A 17,613-nucleotide genomic window follows, 5' to 3' on the forward strand; every position below is an offset into this window, starting at 1 on the left:
TTGCAGGGTTGTTTTTTAGAGTGTAACAATGTTGTACAAAGTTGTAGAGCAGACAATTACAAAAATTTTGATATATAGACATAAGGGGTTTGCTTATAAACATCACAAGTTATCGCGATTTTACGAAAAAAAGTTTTGAAAAAGTTACTTTTTGCGTTTCTCTTTGTTTCGTCGTCCGTGTCTGTCACGGGTGACCATGAACAACCATGATCGATGACGACCACCTTTTTTAAAACTTTTTTCGTAAAATCGTGATAACTTGTGATGTTTATAAGCAAACCCCTTATGTCTATATATCAAAAATTTTGTAATTGTCTGCTCTACAACTTTGTAGAACATTGTTACACTCTAAAAAATAACCCTGCAAAGTTAGAAAAAACACGAAATTTTAAAATGAAAAATTTTGTTCTAAATGAAAAAATGACCCTTCTGGGACAATGTAGATTCGAAAAGTACATTAAATTTCCCATAAAATGACATGTTCCAAAATTTTACAGTCGAGTAACGGAAAATGGGAGAATTTTAAAACTTTTAGTGTTTTTCGATGAAAATACGTTTTTCGGAATTCTGAGTACGCCATCAAATCGGGCGTCTAATTTACATAAAAGTCCTTTGACACCAAATTTCTATCTCATCACCGTTTCAGGCTGCAAATTATTGAAAAACACCTCTTTCGCATGTTCAAAATGGAAGGGGTCGTACCGCCCCTCCGTCACGAGATATCAAAAAACGGACCTCGAATTCGTGATCAGGGACAAAAGTTACCCCTTAGGACAAAGTTTCACGCAAATCGAAGAGGGGTCGGGGCAACTGCTGTGTGAGTTGGCGGAGAATTACCCCTTTACTAAACTTCATAACATTTATTAGGCTTATTAGTCAAAACTAAAATAATCCAAACCGGTTCAGCCAGTCCTGAGATAAAAGAGTTCATATTTTCCATTGCACAGGCTTACAGACATTAACACACAGAGAATTGCTCAGAATTTGATTCCAAGTCGATATGTATACGTGAAGGTGGGTCTAGGAGGTCGAATTGAGAAGTTCTTTTTTTAGCCTTTACGCAGTAAGGTGAGGAAGGCATAACTATGCCCTTTAAATCCACCCCGGAATTCAATATAAGATTTTTCAACGAAACCTTTTTTTATAAATATTGAAAAAAACCTATTTTTCAAAAAAAGTGAATGAACCTTGATGGCCAACTCCAGTAACTACATGTTATAAAAATAATAACTTTGAGACATACTTTACTAGTTGGAAATATTGCAAAACTCATCAGGTCAATTTTTTGGGGAAAATATGGAAATTTAAAAAAATCTTAAATGTTGATACACAAAATTTCAAAATCAGTTTCCGATGCAAAATCAAATTTGCAATCGAAAATGATTTTAAACATTTTCTTTTATGATGTTTTTTTCCAATAATGATCATTTTTTTGCGATTTGAAAAATGTTTTTTACTAAATAAAGAAAAAACACTCGTGTAAATGTTTTCTTTCCAGAAGTTGAGAAATTTTCAAAAAAAAAAAAATCAACTTTGCTGGTTACTGAGATACGGCATCTAAAATATTGAAAATGAAAATTGAGTTTTTTATATATATATTCTAATTAACTTTTATTTTACAACTTGTTATTTTAAAAAGCAGATAATTTTACATAAGTTTAATTTTTGGACATTAAAAATAGGCTAGTAAGACGGCACCTTAAAACATATTTTTCTTTATAATTTAATCTTTGATCTCTGAATGGAATTTGTATGATTTTCAGCTATTCAAAATATTTTTCAACTGTACATTTTCTTCATGGAGTATTATTAAATTGGAAAAAAATCACATATTCGAAACAAATCACCTTCAAAAAAACTATAAATTGAATTGGAGAACCTTACGGTGAAACGGAAAAGCAGCGCCATATTGACACCATGACTCGAGTTTTTGAAAGCGCCTTTAAGGAAAACATTGTAGCTTACGAAGTTTAATTTATTTTGCAACCGCTTAAAAGAACGATGGCAAGCAATCTGTCAAGTTCAGAAATTGATTTAAGTTGGACAGAAGTTGTTCAAGAACTGACGTTACGTTTCACCTTAACGAATAACTGTAAAATCGTTTGCGATTGCAAATTTAGTTCTGTATCTTAAATGAATTTCATATTTTTTTTTGCTTTTGAAATTTATTTGGCAAAAAAACCTCTAAAAGCCCACGTAGTTTATGGATAAGCCCAAATGGTTGGTAAAATTTGAACCACAATCGATGTTTGTTTGAATATGAAAATATACCTTTAAATATACGGATTTGATGTCCCAAACTCATAAACGTTGTTCACAAACAGTAACTTTTCATGTTTCCTCATGAAGTTCCTAAAGCGTTAAACTTGTTAGAATTTTGATCCAAAACTTCCTTATATATAAACGAGTCAGCAAAGATGCCCAACAGCTGCAGCTCGTAAATAGCTGTACTTTTATATACTCCTATGAAGTACGTTTATTGAATATCTCTTGTAGAGATAAAAAGGGGAAAAATATGCAAATTCACGCCACCTCGTGACGATCATTAGCATCTTCATAAACACATCCACATTCCACATTCGTACGAGGTAGGCACACAAGTACTCCGAGCGAGCACACTCACATCGCTTTTAGCATAAAGTTCTTCGCGAAACAAACTCGTGATGATTGCTGATTATCACCCTTGACCAGCCTTGTGTATTGCTGCTGCCCAGCCGGTTTGAGTAAAACGCCGATGCTGATATGTTTATCTGGGCGGTGCACGAGTGGGAACATCTCCACGACCTTCCCTGCGAAGACCCTGCGTATGATAATGAACCGCTTGCGGAGTCGTGGGTTGGCCTGACGATCATTTCAGTACAATTTAATCAGCTGGATCCAGACAGTAGAAAAACCCGCCTCTGCGACATTTAAAGCGCTAGGACTTCAGGCTAGTTGGTCCGGTTTTGAAGACTTACGGGCTGAGTCCGAGCCTGCCGGTGGTGGTCAAGGTTGGTGAATTTGATTAACATTTTATTGTTCAAATGCCAGCTTTTTTTTATTTCGGGTGGATTTGGTTGACCTTCACAGGTTTGGACACGGGCTAAGTCGTTCTTTTTTTATTGCAACCAAGTCGATACGATTTGTTTTTTGCGGCTGCTCGTCAAGCAGAACGCAGTTTATTTATGGCCGGAATTGGCAGAATTCGCTCGCTCAGATGCCACGCGAAATGCTCAATTTAATTCTCTTTAAGATTCTTGCTGATGGCTTCAAATTGTTTTTCGGCAATTTAGGGTGAGAAAATTATAAAAGCCAGTCAATCGAACCGACTCGTAATTATTTCGTGTAGTTTGCGTGATAAATTGGTTTGAACAAAAAAAAAACCTGTCTGACCAGCTTCCTTATTCAACACGGAATGATTTTATAAATAGTTCCCTCATTTTCATCCAATTTTGCAGAAACGATTTCGTAACCACACACACACACACACACACACACACCACACAATTGGTGATTTGAATAAATTTTCCCTCGCGCGAAAACGTTTTCCATCCCCGAGTAGCACAGTATAAGCGGTTTACGTTCACCTGCGATGGTCAGCTGACCTGTGAAGTCATCGTCGACAACTTTAGCAGTGTAATGTGTCGTATTTTGAAGCCATATAATAAAATTTCTTTTTCTTACAAAACAGTTACAGTTTTTTTTTTTCAAAAAAACGTCAAAAGTGATCAAACCTGTTCAACGAGATAAATAAAAGTCCAATCCAGTATCAATTGCAATTTGAGCATCTGCCCACAACAAACTGGTACACGATGGAAAGGTGAAGGAGTTCATAGAAATTGTGGTGCGTTGGAAGTACGCCATCGGAGATGATAGAAGGTAGCGCAAAGGCCTCTCCGTTAATTGACGAGTATTAACCGCATTGCAGAAATTCAATCGCACTGAGGAAAACAAGTTATCACGGAACGAGCGACGAACCTCTGCGATCAAAGGCACGGTGGAAAATTTGATGATTTTTTTGTTTGGAAGTGAAAAAAAATAATGCAATGCATTTTTGCGTTTTTCCAACGGTATTGTTTTGTAGCAATTAACTCTAGATGTTTTTGTATTTTTTTATTTGAATCAAACTTTGTCTATGCATTAGAAGACATTTGCATCATTATTTTTTTCCAAAATGGATACATGAATATTATAAAATTTGTATCTTGAGATGAGATTTTCTGATAGATTTGTTGTCTTTGGCTAAGTTGTGAGTTATGATAAAGACTTTTCAGGAAAAAAGGGACTAGGAAAAAATATCCTGATTTTTTATTTGAAATTTTATTACTTACAGTTGAATTAGCAGAAAAACTTGTTTTCGGTTCAGGCTTTTTGAGGCCTCGGAATCGGCCACTAGTGAAAAGCCGAAGTCGAAGTCGGAGTCGGAGTTGGTACAAGGATATAAATCCTGCAGGCAGATCCGGTAACTCTATAATGTCAAATTTGTAAACATTGAAATGATTCCAAAATCAAACTTTTTTTCAGTAAAAGCGCTGCATCTCGCCAATAGTTCATTTTAGTTTGAGGTCTACATTGATTATTATGTAAAATTGTCCGGGAAACATGATGGTGATAAAATAAAACAAATTAAAATATAAGGAATTGGTCAAATCTGAATTTTTAAAATGCAACCTATAGAAAGTCTATTGCTTAAGTTGTTGCAAACTTATGATTAAAAGAAAAAAAAGTTTTTTTAGAAAATCGTCAAAAAAGAGGACGGTGCCAAAAATAGAGGGATGGTCCAATCAGCACCAAACTTGGGATTTCTGTTAACCCTCTAAAACCTGACCCCGACTTTAGACGGGCTTCGATCTAAAAAATCGCCGAAAATCAATTTTCCAACCAATTTTTGATCTTTAAAATGCATTGGAAAGAAGAACTCTTAAAATTTAAGAAAATTTTAAGGTTGGAAGTTTTACTTGTTTTATGTGACTTTGCCAATGTTTTTAAAAATGTGTTTTTTTTCTGGGGACAACTTTGCCTGTGTTTTTTACTAACATTTCCTGTATTTTCAGTAAAAAGAAGTATGCAGTAATTTTTGTAGTGTCTAAGTCTATGCCTCTACGCATTTTTTTTACAATTTAAATGATGTGCCATTCTATAGCAGAAAATGTGAAAAACAAGCAAAAAATTAAAAAGTGACAGTAAAAACGTGAAAAATTTAGATAGGCAAAATGTAATCATATCAGGTGGTAGAATAGGCCAAATACAACCAAAAACAAACATAAACTTAACCAGATAAATGCAAATTAAAATACTTAAGAGCGAGTCCACGAGCAAAGCATACCCATCTCGCATCGACCTCACCAATCTGCCTGAAATTTTCAGGGGTTGTTTGTACATATAAAACTAGCATCTGGTCAAAATATGAGCACTCTAGGTCAACGGGAAGTGGGGCAAATCGGGACATAAAGTTTGAAGGTTCAAAAACGTAAAAAATCTTAAAAAGGCTATAACTTAGGCAAAATTCAATTTATTTTCAAAATTCAAAATGCATCTTGAAGGGCTTCAAAAATGCAACAAAATGCAGGGTAGAGCATCCCAATTGGTTAATTCTAAAGGGAGTTATTGGCATTTTAGTGAAAAAATAGCATAATTTTCAAACTGAAATAAAAAAGTGTTCCATCCAGATATCAACTCGCTTCGACCTGCAGCTTGTAGGGGACATCTGGGACTACCATCTGAGACTGAGACCGCTTTGGGTAAGGCAGTTTAACATATTGAATAGACACTTTTACTTTTTGTGAATTTTTTGGTAGTAAATTTTTGCTCGGTGGACCCCTTAGATCAGGGGTGCTCAAAGTTATTGAAGGCCGGGCCAAATTTGAAGCCCAAATGAGCTTGCGGGCCAAATTTACAAAAAAAAAGGTTGTTAAAAAAAATAAATTAAGTTATTTTAATGTAAAAGATTACATTTCTGTAATGTCTTTTCAAAATAATAGAAACCACAAAATTACGAGTTATTATCGGTATTGTTGTTTCTGGTATTTGAAAAAAAAAGTTCTTAGCTGAATGTACTTGTGTTTTCAAAAAAAATAAAGTTTTGTTTTTATATTTCGAAAATTGTTGTGACATTACATGTTGAACAATTCTTCTATAAGTTAAGTGTGGCTAATGAACAATCGTTGAGATCCAGAATTTGAACATTTCAATGAAAAACAACTTTTAGAAAATGTTTTAAGCTTCCGTATAGTTAACCTGCAATCAATTTTTCTAAAAAAAGCGAATCAACATTTATTTATTTAATCGAAAATTCACTAAAATTCAAATTATTTTTAATAAACCCAAACATACTCAAATGATTTTAAATGCAAAGGAATGCATATTTAATTAATTTCAGCAAAATGCACTTAAATTTCATTTTTTTAAGTTTTTTGAAAATACATTTATGCTCCTGGTTTTTTGAGTCAATTTTATAATATTGGTGGAGGGTGGGTTGATCGACGAAAGCTTTGTAAAATATTTGCTGCAAACTTGTCTGTCTGCTTGTCTGCCTGAATCAGTTGATAGTCAATCAGATTCGTTATCTAACTGTAATGAGCTCGAATCCCTAAGGAAGTGCAATGTAAGTTTGAGGGTGACTTGTTAATTAATAAAGAAAACTTTTATTTTTGCAACTATTACAGAATTCTACCTAAGTCAAACTTAAACGTTTTTTTTATATTTCTAAAAATGTTTGATGAAAGTTTTGACGATATTTACTAGTTTCACTCATATTGAAACGTGTGAAATTGTTTTAATTATAAAATATTTTGAACAAATTATTTGTATCCTTAAGTGGGGATCAAAATATTGATAAACCATAAGTTTCTTTTTATTAACAAAAAAATAAAAAAGATTAGCATATAAAAACTTAAAATAAACCATAATTTTGAAAAAGTATAAAATCACTTTACAAGTGGTCAACGGGCCATTTTACATGATCATTAAAAATGGGTCCGCGGGCCACAAAATATCACATTGCGGGCCACGTTTGGCCCGCGGGCCATACTTTGGGCACCCCTGTTTTAAAAGAATTTAGATTATTTTAGAAGATTTTAGAAAATTTTAGAAAATTTTAGAGGATTTTAGAAGATTTTAAAAGATTTTTTAAGATTTTAGAAAATTTCAGAAGATTTTAGAAGATATTAGAAAATTTCAGAAGATTTTATAAAATTTTAGATGATTTTAGAAAATTTTAGAAAATTTTAGAGGATTTTAGAAGATTTTAGAAGATTTTTTTAGATTTTAAAAAATTTCAGAAGATTTTAGAAGATTTAAAAGATTTTTGGAAATTTTTGAAGAATTTAGAAGATTTAAAGATTTAAAAATTTAAAGATTTGAGAAGATTTGAGAAGACTTGAGAAGGTTGGCCGGGAAACGTGGTGTAGGGGTAAGCGTGGTTGCCTCTCACCCAGTCGGCTTGGGTTCGATCCCAGTCCCGGTGGCATTTTTCGAGACGAGATTTGTCTGACCACGCCTTCCGTCGGTCGGGGAAGTAAATTTAGGCCCCGGTCTAATCTAGAGGATATGTCGTCTCCCTGGGTCCTGCCTCGGTGGAGTCGCTGGTAGGCAGTTGGACTAACAATCCAAAGGTCGTCAGTTCGAATCCCGAGGTGGACGGAAGCTTGTGTAAAAAGAGGTTTGCAATTGCCTCAACAATTAAGCCTTCGGACACCTAGTTTCGAGTAGGAATCTCGCAATCGAGAACGCTAATTTGATTTGATTTTTGAGAAGGTTTTAGAAAATTTGAAGATTTGAAGATTTGTAGATTTGAAGATTTGAAGATTTGAAGATTTGAAGATTTGAAGATTTGAAGATTTGAAGATTTGAAGATTTGAAGATTTGAAGATTTGAAGATTTGAAGATTTGAAGATTTGAAGATTTGAAGATTTGAAGATTTGAAGATTTGAAGATTTGAAGATTTGAAGATTTGAAGATTTGAAGATTTGAAGATTTGAAGATTTGAAGATTTGAAGATTTGAAGATTTGAAGATTTGAAGATTTGAAGATTTGAAGATTTGAAGATTTGAAGATTTGAAGATTTGAAGATTTGAAGATTTGATATTTACTAGTTTCACTCATATTGAAACGTGTGAAATTGTTTTAATTATAAAATATTTTGAACAAATTATTTGTATCCTTAAGTGGGGATCAAAATATTGATAAACCATAAGTTTCTTTTTATTAACAAAAAAATAAAAAAGATTAGCATATAAAAACTTAAAATAAACCATAATTTTGAAAAAGTATAAAATCACTTTACAAGTGGTCAACGGGCCATTTTACATGATCATTAAAAATGGGTCCGCGGGCCACAAAATATCACATCGCGGGCCACGTTTGGCCCGCGGGCCATACTTTGGGCACCCCTGCCTTAGATCCCATTTTCTGGTGATAATTTTATCATAATCGTGTTCCTGAGACAATTTCACATTAGAAACATGCATAAAAATGTTTGTTTTCATCCATTTTAACCCTTTAAAAAATGAAAGCTAAAAAAAACTTTGATTTACATTTATTGAAAATCAAGTTTGTTTCCAAGGATACTAGATGACACCAGAAAAAAAGCAGCTTCTTAATTTTGTTATCTTTCATTTTTAAAGGGTTAAAATGGATGAAAACAAACATTTTTATGCATGTTTCTAATGTGAAATTGTCTCAGGAACACGATTATGATAAAATTATCAACAGAAAATGGGATCTAAGGGGTCCACCGAGCAAAAATTTACTACCAAAAAATTCACAAAAAGTAAAAGTGTCTATTCAATATGTTAAACTGCCTTACCCAAAGCGGTCTCAGTCTCAGATGGTAGTCCCAGATGTCCCCTACAAGCTGCAGGTCGAAGCGAGTTGATATCTGGATGGAACACTTTTTTATTTCAGTTTGAAAATTATGCTATTTTTTCACTAAAATGCCAATAACTCCCTTTAGAATTAACCAATTGGGATGCTCTACCCTGCATTTTGTTGCATTTTTGAAGCCCTTCAAGATGCATTTTGAATTTTGAAAATAAATTGAATTTTGCCTAAGTTATAGCCTTTTTAAGATTTTTTACGTTTTTGAACCTTCAAACTTTGTGTCCCGATTTGCCCCACTTCCCGTTGACCTAGAGTGCTCATATTTTGGCCAGATGCTAGTTTTATATGTACAAACAACCCCTGACAATTTCAGGTAGATTGGTGAGGTCCATACGACGTCCCATACAAAGGGGTATGCCCTGTTCGTGGACTCGCTCTTAAAATAAAACAAGAAAAACATGAAACAAGTGAAGTAAAGTTTTTCGTAGAACAAAAGTTGCTCAAAATGACCTCCTGAACAAGGGAAAAATAAAAAATTTCGAAAAAAAAAATTGGGCAATAGAGGGTTAACTATTGATAGATAAACGTTCCCTCCAAGTTTGGTCCAAATCGGTGAAGGTCGAGTCGAAAAGTGTACTCAGTTGACCTGGAATGACCCAAATATTTCTAAACGATTGGCTTTAAAAAGTTTTTTTATTGTTTATTTGTTGTTTTTTTTGTGGGTCTCGTGGCGCAGGGGTAGCGGCTTCGGCTGCCGATCCCGATGATGCTATGAGACGCGGGTTCGATTCCCGCCTTATCCACTGAGCTTCTATCGGATGGTGAAGTAAAACGTCGGTCCCGGTTTCTCCTGTCTCGTCAGAGGCGCTGGAGCAGAAATCCCACGTTAGAGGAAGGCCATGCCCCGGGGGGCGTAGTGCCAATAGTTTCGTTTCGTTTTTGTTGTTTTTTGTTGTTTTTTTATTTTTTAGCAATAATCTGGCAAAATAGAAGTCTAAGGAATTCAATCATGTTTTTTCGTAGTTGTTCCTGTTATTAGATTTCCCATTTTAATAGTCTACATATTTCTGCAAGTAATATTACATTAAAATTCATAAAATAATGCAAATGTTGCATCGCATCCAGGACTTTTATCTGGAACTGTTTTTTTTTTCATTTCTTAAACTGACAAATGAGTAAAAGTTTAATTTGAAAAATGTTTATTTTTTCGATAGCAAATTAAAATTTTATTTGATTTTCAAGTACATTTTCAATACGTATCAAACATCATTTTTCATACTTTTCCACCTCTCAAAAATTTAAAAAGTTCAAGTTTTCAGTTTTATGCAATAATCTTGAAAATTAAATATTTTCAATATAATGTTACACAGCAAAAAAAAAGTAGTAAGTTGAAAGGGCCTTGGTGTAAAATCAATTCAACATTATTTCTAAATTTTTTATACTTTTACAACCTGATATATGTAGCCAATCATTATAAGCAACCTACTTGGCGGAAATGTCCAGCTCATATATGCGTTTATCCTTGCCATTCTTGATCGGTCTGATGGCCGAGCGGGCTAAGAGTTTACAAAAATTGTACATACAGTGTGTAATATTAAGTGCATCTTTTCACAAGGGTGATGTTCATGTTATTACATGTGACCAGTATTTTTGAAATTTTCGCTGGGAAAATTTTAAACAAATTTAATTGAAATTGACAATCATTTTTCCTGGTGTCTTCCTCACAAACATTCCACATCTGATGTTTTCAGATGTTTTTGTTTGCGGTTAGATCGAACGTACACCAGGAACAAAACCTGTCATTGCGTTGGTTGGCTGCAGGTCGGCTTTACCCTGCACCGCAATCATCATGAAGGTTGTTTATTTACGATACTGCAGCTGGACGACTGGCAAGGTCTTTTGCGTAACAGCAGTTCACTGTGTGGGACTTGGGCGTCATAGCACAGCGTTTCTATTTCTGTCGATTGAACTTGTACCATTAGCAGGTTTGGTTGATGGAGTTGAATTCCAACTTATAGTTTAATGGTGTAGGGTTAAGTGGCTTTTTCAGTCAGAAATAATTAGCGGCCGCTCTCTCGCAGAACCACTACCTCATCGAACGCGCCCAGAATTAATAACCATAGCCGCTGCTGGCGTACAAAAGCTGGAAGTCATCAAAAGATGTGTAAAATTACCAGTTGAATCACCATGCCACATCCTCTCTGCAAACCTACACACGCGCGCTACCAAGACACCTTCAGCTAGTTTTGTCGAGTTGACGCGCGATGATCACAACCCATTTTGGCGTGGCTGATTCACGCCAGAAGCCTTCGCAAGAATTTGTGTGTGCCTTCGAGCCGTTTGAATTCCTCAATGGACAATGGGAGCCGAGGTTCTATGAACCACGATCTTGAAACCGTCCACAACTTCCGTCGAGTCTCGCACAATGAGCAAATCATGCACCGCGAAGCGTTTCCAGAGAACCCTTTTGAAGAGAGCACCAGAAGGTCGCGCGCAGACTTCCTCCGTGCAGCGATTCACGACGGAGGGAGTTATTGACATTTTTCGAGGCCGGCCTGGACAACCGTGACAACGAGAGTTCGTGCCTTCACGCATTGAAATCTTCTTGGGACCACCGCGGCGGGTATCCGCAGATGACTAATGGGTTTTTGCGTTTCTGCTCCCAGATGGAACATGCGCCGAGATAGGGAAGCCATTAAGGTCGCGACCATCGACGCGGACAGGAAATCCATTAGACAGCGTTTTCTTGTGTACCGTCGTCGTTGGAGTGGCTTCCTACAAGTGGGTAGTAAAATTCGAAGCAAATTATTCCAATTAAATTAACCATGTTGTAGCGGCGCACTGCAGCGCGCTGCGTACATTGAACTTTGACGTCAAGTGACGATCCCCCCCTTTTTAAGAGTCAGCTTGAATTGAAGGTTGGTTTCAAAATAGACTGACATTTAGTGACTTTTATGGGAGTCGCACAAAAGATCCCGTTGTGGCGAGATTTTTGGTCACCAAAGTGGTAGCCAGAAATGTCAGATTATGCATAAATTAAACGTTTTTACGATTAGGCTAGTTCGATGGCTGTTTTCGAGTGAATGTGTGAGCGATATAGGGGCTATCAGGGGGAATTATGTGGGAATGCTGATACAAGGTGTACCGGGGCTTTGGCGACGATCATCCGGTGAAATATCAGGGCCGAATGCTTTCAGTGTCATTTGGTGACATATTGGTAGATATTAGAATGGGTATTTTATCTCCCCGTGTGAAGAAAAATGCGATCGTTAGCTGTGAACATCTTGAAAAAGTTTATGTTTTGTGTCATCTTAGCGCTCTATAAACTTTGTTTAGTGAACCGCTTTAAATTTAAGATCATCCTAACATGAACTGTGAATTATGAACTAGTAATGAGCAGTTCTCTAGAATTTCGTGAAAAAGAACAGAAAAAGTGTATTTATCAATTTTTCACAATAAGCTTTAACTCGACAAACTTGCATTTTATTAAAAAATTTTAAATGTACTTTTTGATATCAAATTCCATTTGACATCCAAAAATGATTCATGATTTTTTTTCGGCGGAGTTTTCGATAATTTCCAAAAATCACGATTTAAAATAATCATAACTTGACAAAAAAACAAAATGTCCGTCATATTTAACAGCTCAAAAGATATAAAAAATTAAATCGAGGGACGTAACGTTTGTTAATATCGTTTTTTGTGATGAAAATTTAATTAAAAAAATGGCAATATTTTCCGTGTACCTATTCCCTTCCGTCTAGCCCCTGATCATAACATTCATGTTAATTTTTTTGTTTAAAAATACGTAAAAATTGTTGAAAACTTTAAATTTTAGCAAATCAAAGAAAACTAAAATAACTATTGAATTATGAACTACAAAATAATTACTGGTCAAAAATTTATTTCAATATTAAAATCCTTGAAAACATAATAGAAGTGCAGCTTTCTCATGAAAATACTTATTTGACAAACATTGGCATAATTTTGGTTTTGATGGCTTTTTGTCTTGTTTAAGATGACTTGGCCAATGTTTTAAATAATGCACTATTTGCCATCTTTGGCTGCGTTTATGCCCTTTATTAAGCAATAAAGCAAGTTGTTGAACGAAATTACTCAAAATTAGGCCGATGTCAATAGTTTTTGTCCCTTCAACATTGGTTCGAATAATCAGGGCGCAAAGATTTCTTTTGAGGAAATTACAAAATTTTAATGAAAACAGAAGTCAAATCAACTGAAAACAATCTAAAATGCATTTTTCTTTTTATTCGCAAAAAAATGTAAATATGTTGACATTTTGAAAGCTAATGACTGAAAAACAACTTAAAATGTTGAAACCTTGGCTTCTTATTTTAAATTTCATCCTTTTTAAACATTATATTGTATTTGTTTTTGCCTAAAATTATTATTCTGTTCCATTTTGCAATATTACTTAAATATTTAGAATCGTCCAATTTTAGTTTGGAAGTAGTCATTTTTGAAGTAAATATTATTAAAAGTAAAGGTTAATTCATTAAGTTATTACAAATATTTTTTTTGAAATTTATGATTTTCATATTTTTTGAACAAGTGAGTATGGGTTAAAAATTAGAAAACAGAAAAAGTTGATCTAATGAAATTAAATCGTTTTTGTTTGTGAATGAGAAACATTAGAAAACATTTCCAATTTAAAAAAAATGTAGATAGCAAAACAGCTTCTAAATATTGAGGCCCTTATAACTATTTTCAAAGAATTTATCTTTTGAAAAATATTGAGTAGAATGAGGGTTACAGCATAAATTTTTATTAAACTGAATTTTTCATTGAGATTGCATTGAAAACATTAAAATGCTGAACTCTATTATGTGGTTCATTGATTTTTACAACTAAACAAGAAAAACCAGAAAATTCAAAAAGAAACTACAATTTTTTTCGCTGTTTTGATCTTTTTTGAAAAAAACCTTTGCAAGTTATATTTCTAATGATTTTCCTCTTTTTTCCGTTAAAAATTCTCTAATAGATAAGAAAGCATAAAAAATATTGCAAAAAATAAAAAAAAATCATTGAAGTTGAGTTAAAACAATTGATTGTGAACTATTTGAAATACGTATTGTATTTTTTGTATTTTTTATCAAAAGGGCACCAATAGACTTTTTGCATTTTTTAAGAAAAGCCCGTATGTGCCCTATTTGATTAAAAATACAAAAGAAGTATTGTATTTTAAATAGTTTACAATCAATTTTTAACTCTTTTCAATGACTTTAGATTTTTTTTTAGAAAACTCATTGATATTTTTATAGTTTCCGATAGTAGCTTAACTGTAACATTTTGTGATACTTTTGTTCAATATTTTAAACTTTTGAAATTTAGTTTTTTTTACGATTTTTTCAAAGAAACAAATGGTGTTTCATAGTTTCTCAGTAAAGAGCATTTAATTTCTGGGAAAGTCTGGAATTTGAAAATGGGATCTGAGTGGTCACACTTTATTATTATTAGTAATGAAAGAGAAAGTAGTGTAAGAAAACAGTTGATTAAACAAAACCATTAAATAAATGAATAAAAAGTTATAAATGATAAATAGTTCAAGATTTTAAAATTGTTTTTTTTATCATAGAGATTATTTCGAGTTCTCCAAGGCCATCAGAAAAAAAAACATCCATAAAATTGGTCAACGCAACGACCTTGACGCGATGCATCTTTTTCATTTGCATACCGGTCATCCCGACGATGACAACGTCTCGTTTGTTCAATATCTGTCGTTGAACAAGGTGATAAAACTCACCGATGGATGACCGAAACATCGTGTAAACAACGCCGCCTTCCATTTGACCTCCAAAAAGGGCCTCCCCTTTGTCGTGTGGGGGCATTTTCAATGTTGATTAGCAGACGCGTCAAAACCGGTTTCCCCGGACTTGAAACGATACGCGGATACTTGTTCAAATCCGCACAACCTTTGCAACGCGTTGGCATCGTGCTATCTTGACTGAAATTTAAATTATGAGTTTAGTTAATTCGAAAATATTGAGCCAAAACTAAAAAAAATGGTTCAATATTGCCACACGTCATACAAAAAGCTCCTGAAACGCATCACAAACATGACAAACGCGTCAAGAGAGCACGTTCTCGACGTATTAACGAGAGCCACATTGTTCCAAAACCCACGGAGTTTCGTACAACCAGTTGTGTTCTGATCTCCGGGTTCTGGTTTTTACCTCGTCGAGCACCCACTAAGATCGCACGAAAAAGGAAGTGTTGGCCATTGCGGCTATGACATTCAAAATATGGAGAACCCCCCTCTCGATAGGTGGAACCGGTTTCGCCGTTGAGGACCGTGCAAAAGTGCTAAAAAACTTTGTTCTCTTGGTTCGCTTGGAATTGCGCAACGTTACTTCGTTGAGGGCCAGGGTCATTGCGATCTTCTTGGCCATATGGCCGCGTAACTTACCGTCTCGATGGGCATCGTGTTGCAGCTCTTGAGGGGCAGCTTGTACCGCAGTGGGCCCTCCTGGTCCCGGTACTCGGTGAGGCAGGTCGAGTTCTTGGCCAGACCCTTCGGGTACACCATCCCGCTGAACTGGCCGTTCAGGTTAGCGGGTGCATCCTTGATCGTGACCAGCATCGACCCGGACAGACATTGTATCCGCACGGTCGGTTCTTTGGTGAATATCGTGGCAGATCCTGTGGGGAGGGAGGGGGAGGAGAGAAGAAAGACACATATATCAGAGGTTCGGTTACGCCTTTTTCGTTTTGCCGGCAGATTAGACGGGGGCTCAGATCTTGCCGCGCTCGGGACGATGAACCTATAGGAGGGCTTCATACATGCGATCCCGAGACGTCCAACTAACCAACGAAGGTGGAGTAAACGACGACGAGTCGCGCAAGAACTTTGTTGAAAATTGCTTCAGTTCTTGCAGCGCCCACAACATCGTTTGGTAGGTTGGCGGCCACTTTGACGGGACGGTCATAGACAAGTTGACTTGAGTCTCACTATATTTTTAATCTAATGTCCGTAGTTCTGCTAGTTATTAAGTTTCCCATCCGTTGTCTATGCCACCCATCATGTGCTCGAAGTCCGCTACAGCTCGTGATCGTATAAATCTTTCTCTCCGCACGTGGGTTCTACCCCACTTCCAGCGAGCATCATCATGCACGTTCCGGCGGCTGCAAGGAAGAATGTCGGCGGTGCGGCATTTCTCCGAGCCGTGTAGCCGTTACTTATTAGAACTTGGACTTTGGTTATTCCGGTTAAGGGCTTTCTTGTTGGCGGCGGCTCGTATGGCATAAAGGTATTTCTTTCTCCTGTAGGAAATGAAGTTCACTTTAGACGGGGAGATATAATGACTTTTCCCAACGAGAAATTTGCTACATTGTCGTTGATTTTTATTTTTTCAATTTTAACGGAGTAATTCATTGAAAATTCACATAATTGATTTGCTTTCTTTAAGAGAGTTTGTAATTTGGATGCCTTCCAAATTTACTGATCGAATGCAATTTTAACCTCGTTTGGAACGATTTTTTTAAATAGCGATCATTATTTTCATCAAATTACAAATAATTCTCAAAAGGTCAAAATTACAAAAATACCATGAAAACTTTGAAAAGATAAAGATTTTTCTTTTTGCATTTGAAAGTTAGTAAGTTTTTGTATTGAAAGTTAGTTAACTACAATTAGGAAACTATTAATAAATATCACCATTTAAAAACTCTCGATGTTTATTTACTTAATAAAATTGAGTTCGAATCGGAAAACGGAATGAATCATCGCATCCTTTGTACAATTTTACCCTAGACACAGTTAAAAGTAGTCTTTGAGTTACAAGTTTTAAATGTTATTCAAAACAGAATTCAATAACATCTTCACAATTAGGGTTATTTTCGTTAGAACAAGATTTAAAGTGAATTTTGTAAAACTGTCGACTCTTTCTAAAAAATTGGATTAGTTTTTGAACTAAGTTAAAAAAAACATTAGAATTTTTCAAATCAAATTTGATTTGAAAAATTCTATTGTTTTTTTAACTCAGTTCAATAACTAATCCATTTTTTTAGAAAGAGTCAACAGTTTTACAAAATTCACTTTAAACCTTTCCAATGGATAAATTGATGTAATGAATTGAATATATGAAATTTAAAGAAATGAAACACGGTGACTATCAATGTCACCCTGTTATTTAAAATAACTTGAACATTGTGTGGCCAACCCCAGTACATGTTTTAAAATTATAAATCTTGAGGCAAGTCTTACACCCAAACGAAAAATATATCTCAAAATCTGCAACAGTGAATTTGCTACAGAAAATGTTATATTTTATTACATTTTTTGCAGCAAGCCCATAGATCATTTTTGCCCGCGTGTAAACACGTTTGCGATCTGCAGTTCTCACCAACACATAGAATGCTGGCGCGTCCCCGAGCAACAGTCTAGAGAGAACATTATGTTCGCGCTCTGTCCCTCAACATTCATCAAGCGTCCATGGCGCGGTGGTAGCGTGTCGGATCAGCAACCTAGAAGTTGATGGTTCAATCCTCGTTCTGTTAAGGTTTTTTTTTCTGCAATACAATCAATCTGCCGTCGGTAATGTCGATAATTGTCGGTAACGGGCAAAAATGTCATACTCCTATATCGCAAAAAATGCATGAGGACAGATTTCATGCAGATTCTGATATACTTTCATGCCGCCATGCATCACAATCATGCGACTGCCAGTTGGGTGTACCGTTCGAATAACATGTGAAAAATAAGTTGAAATCCTGTTAATGACTCCCGGTTTCTGGTACATTTTTTTTTAGCAATTCTCTAAGAACTTCGAAAAATGTTGTTTTTTTTGTATTTTTTAA

At 35.1% G+C, this 17,613-nt stretch overlaps 1 protein-coding gene across 4 annotated transcripts in view; it reads right to left on the reverse strand.

Annotated features, from left to right (window-relative positions):
• Positions 1–17,613, reverse strand: part of LOC6036428 — a 112,167-nt gene that overhangs the window by 29,229 nt on the left and 65,325 nt on the right. For all 4 annotated transcript variants that reach the window (XM_038262436.1, XM_038262437.1, XM_038262438.1 and 1 more), the window contains exon 5: positions 15,224–15,456. In XM_038262436.1, coding sequence (XP_038118364.1) covers positions 15,224–15,456 — 233 coding nt within the window. The remainder of the gene's footprint in view (positions 1–15,223; positions 15,457–17,613) is intronic.

The sequence above is a fragment of the Culex quinquefasciatus genome, chromosome 3 (assembly GCF_015732765.1).
Source record: "Culex quinquefasciatus strain JHB chromosome 3, VPISU_Cqui_1.0_pri_paternal, whole genome shotgun sequence".
Lineage (NCBI taxonomy): Eukaryota > Metazoa > Arthropoda > Insecta > Diptera > Culicidae > Culex > Culex quinquefasciatus.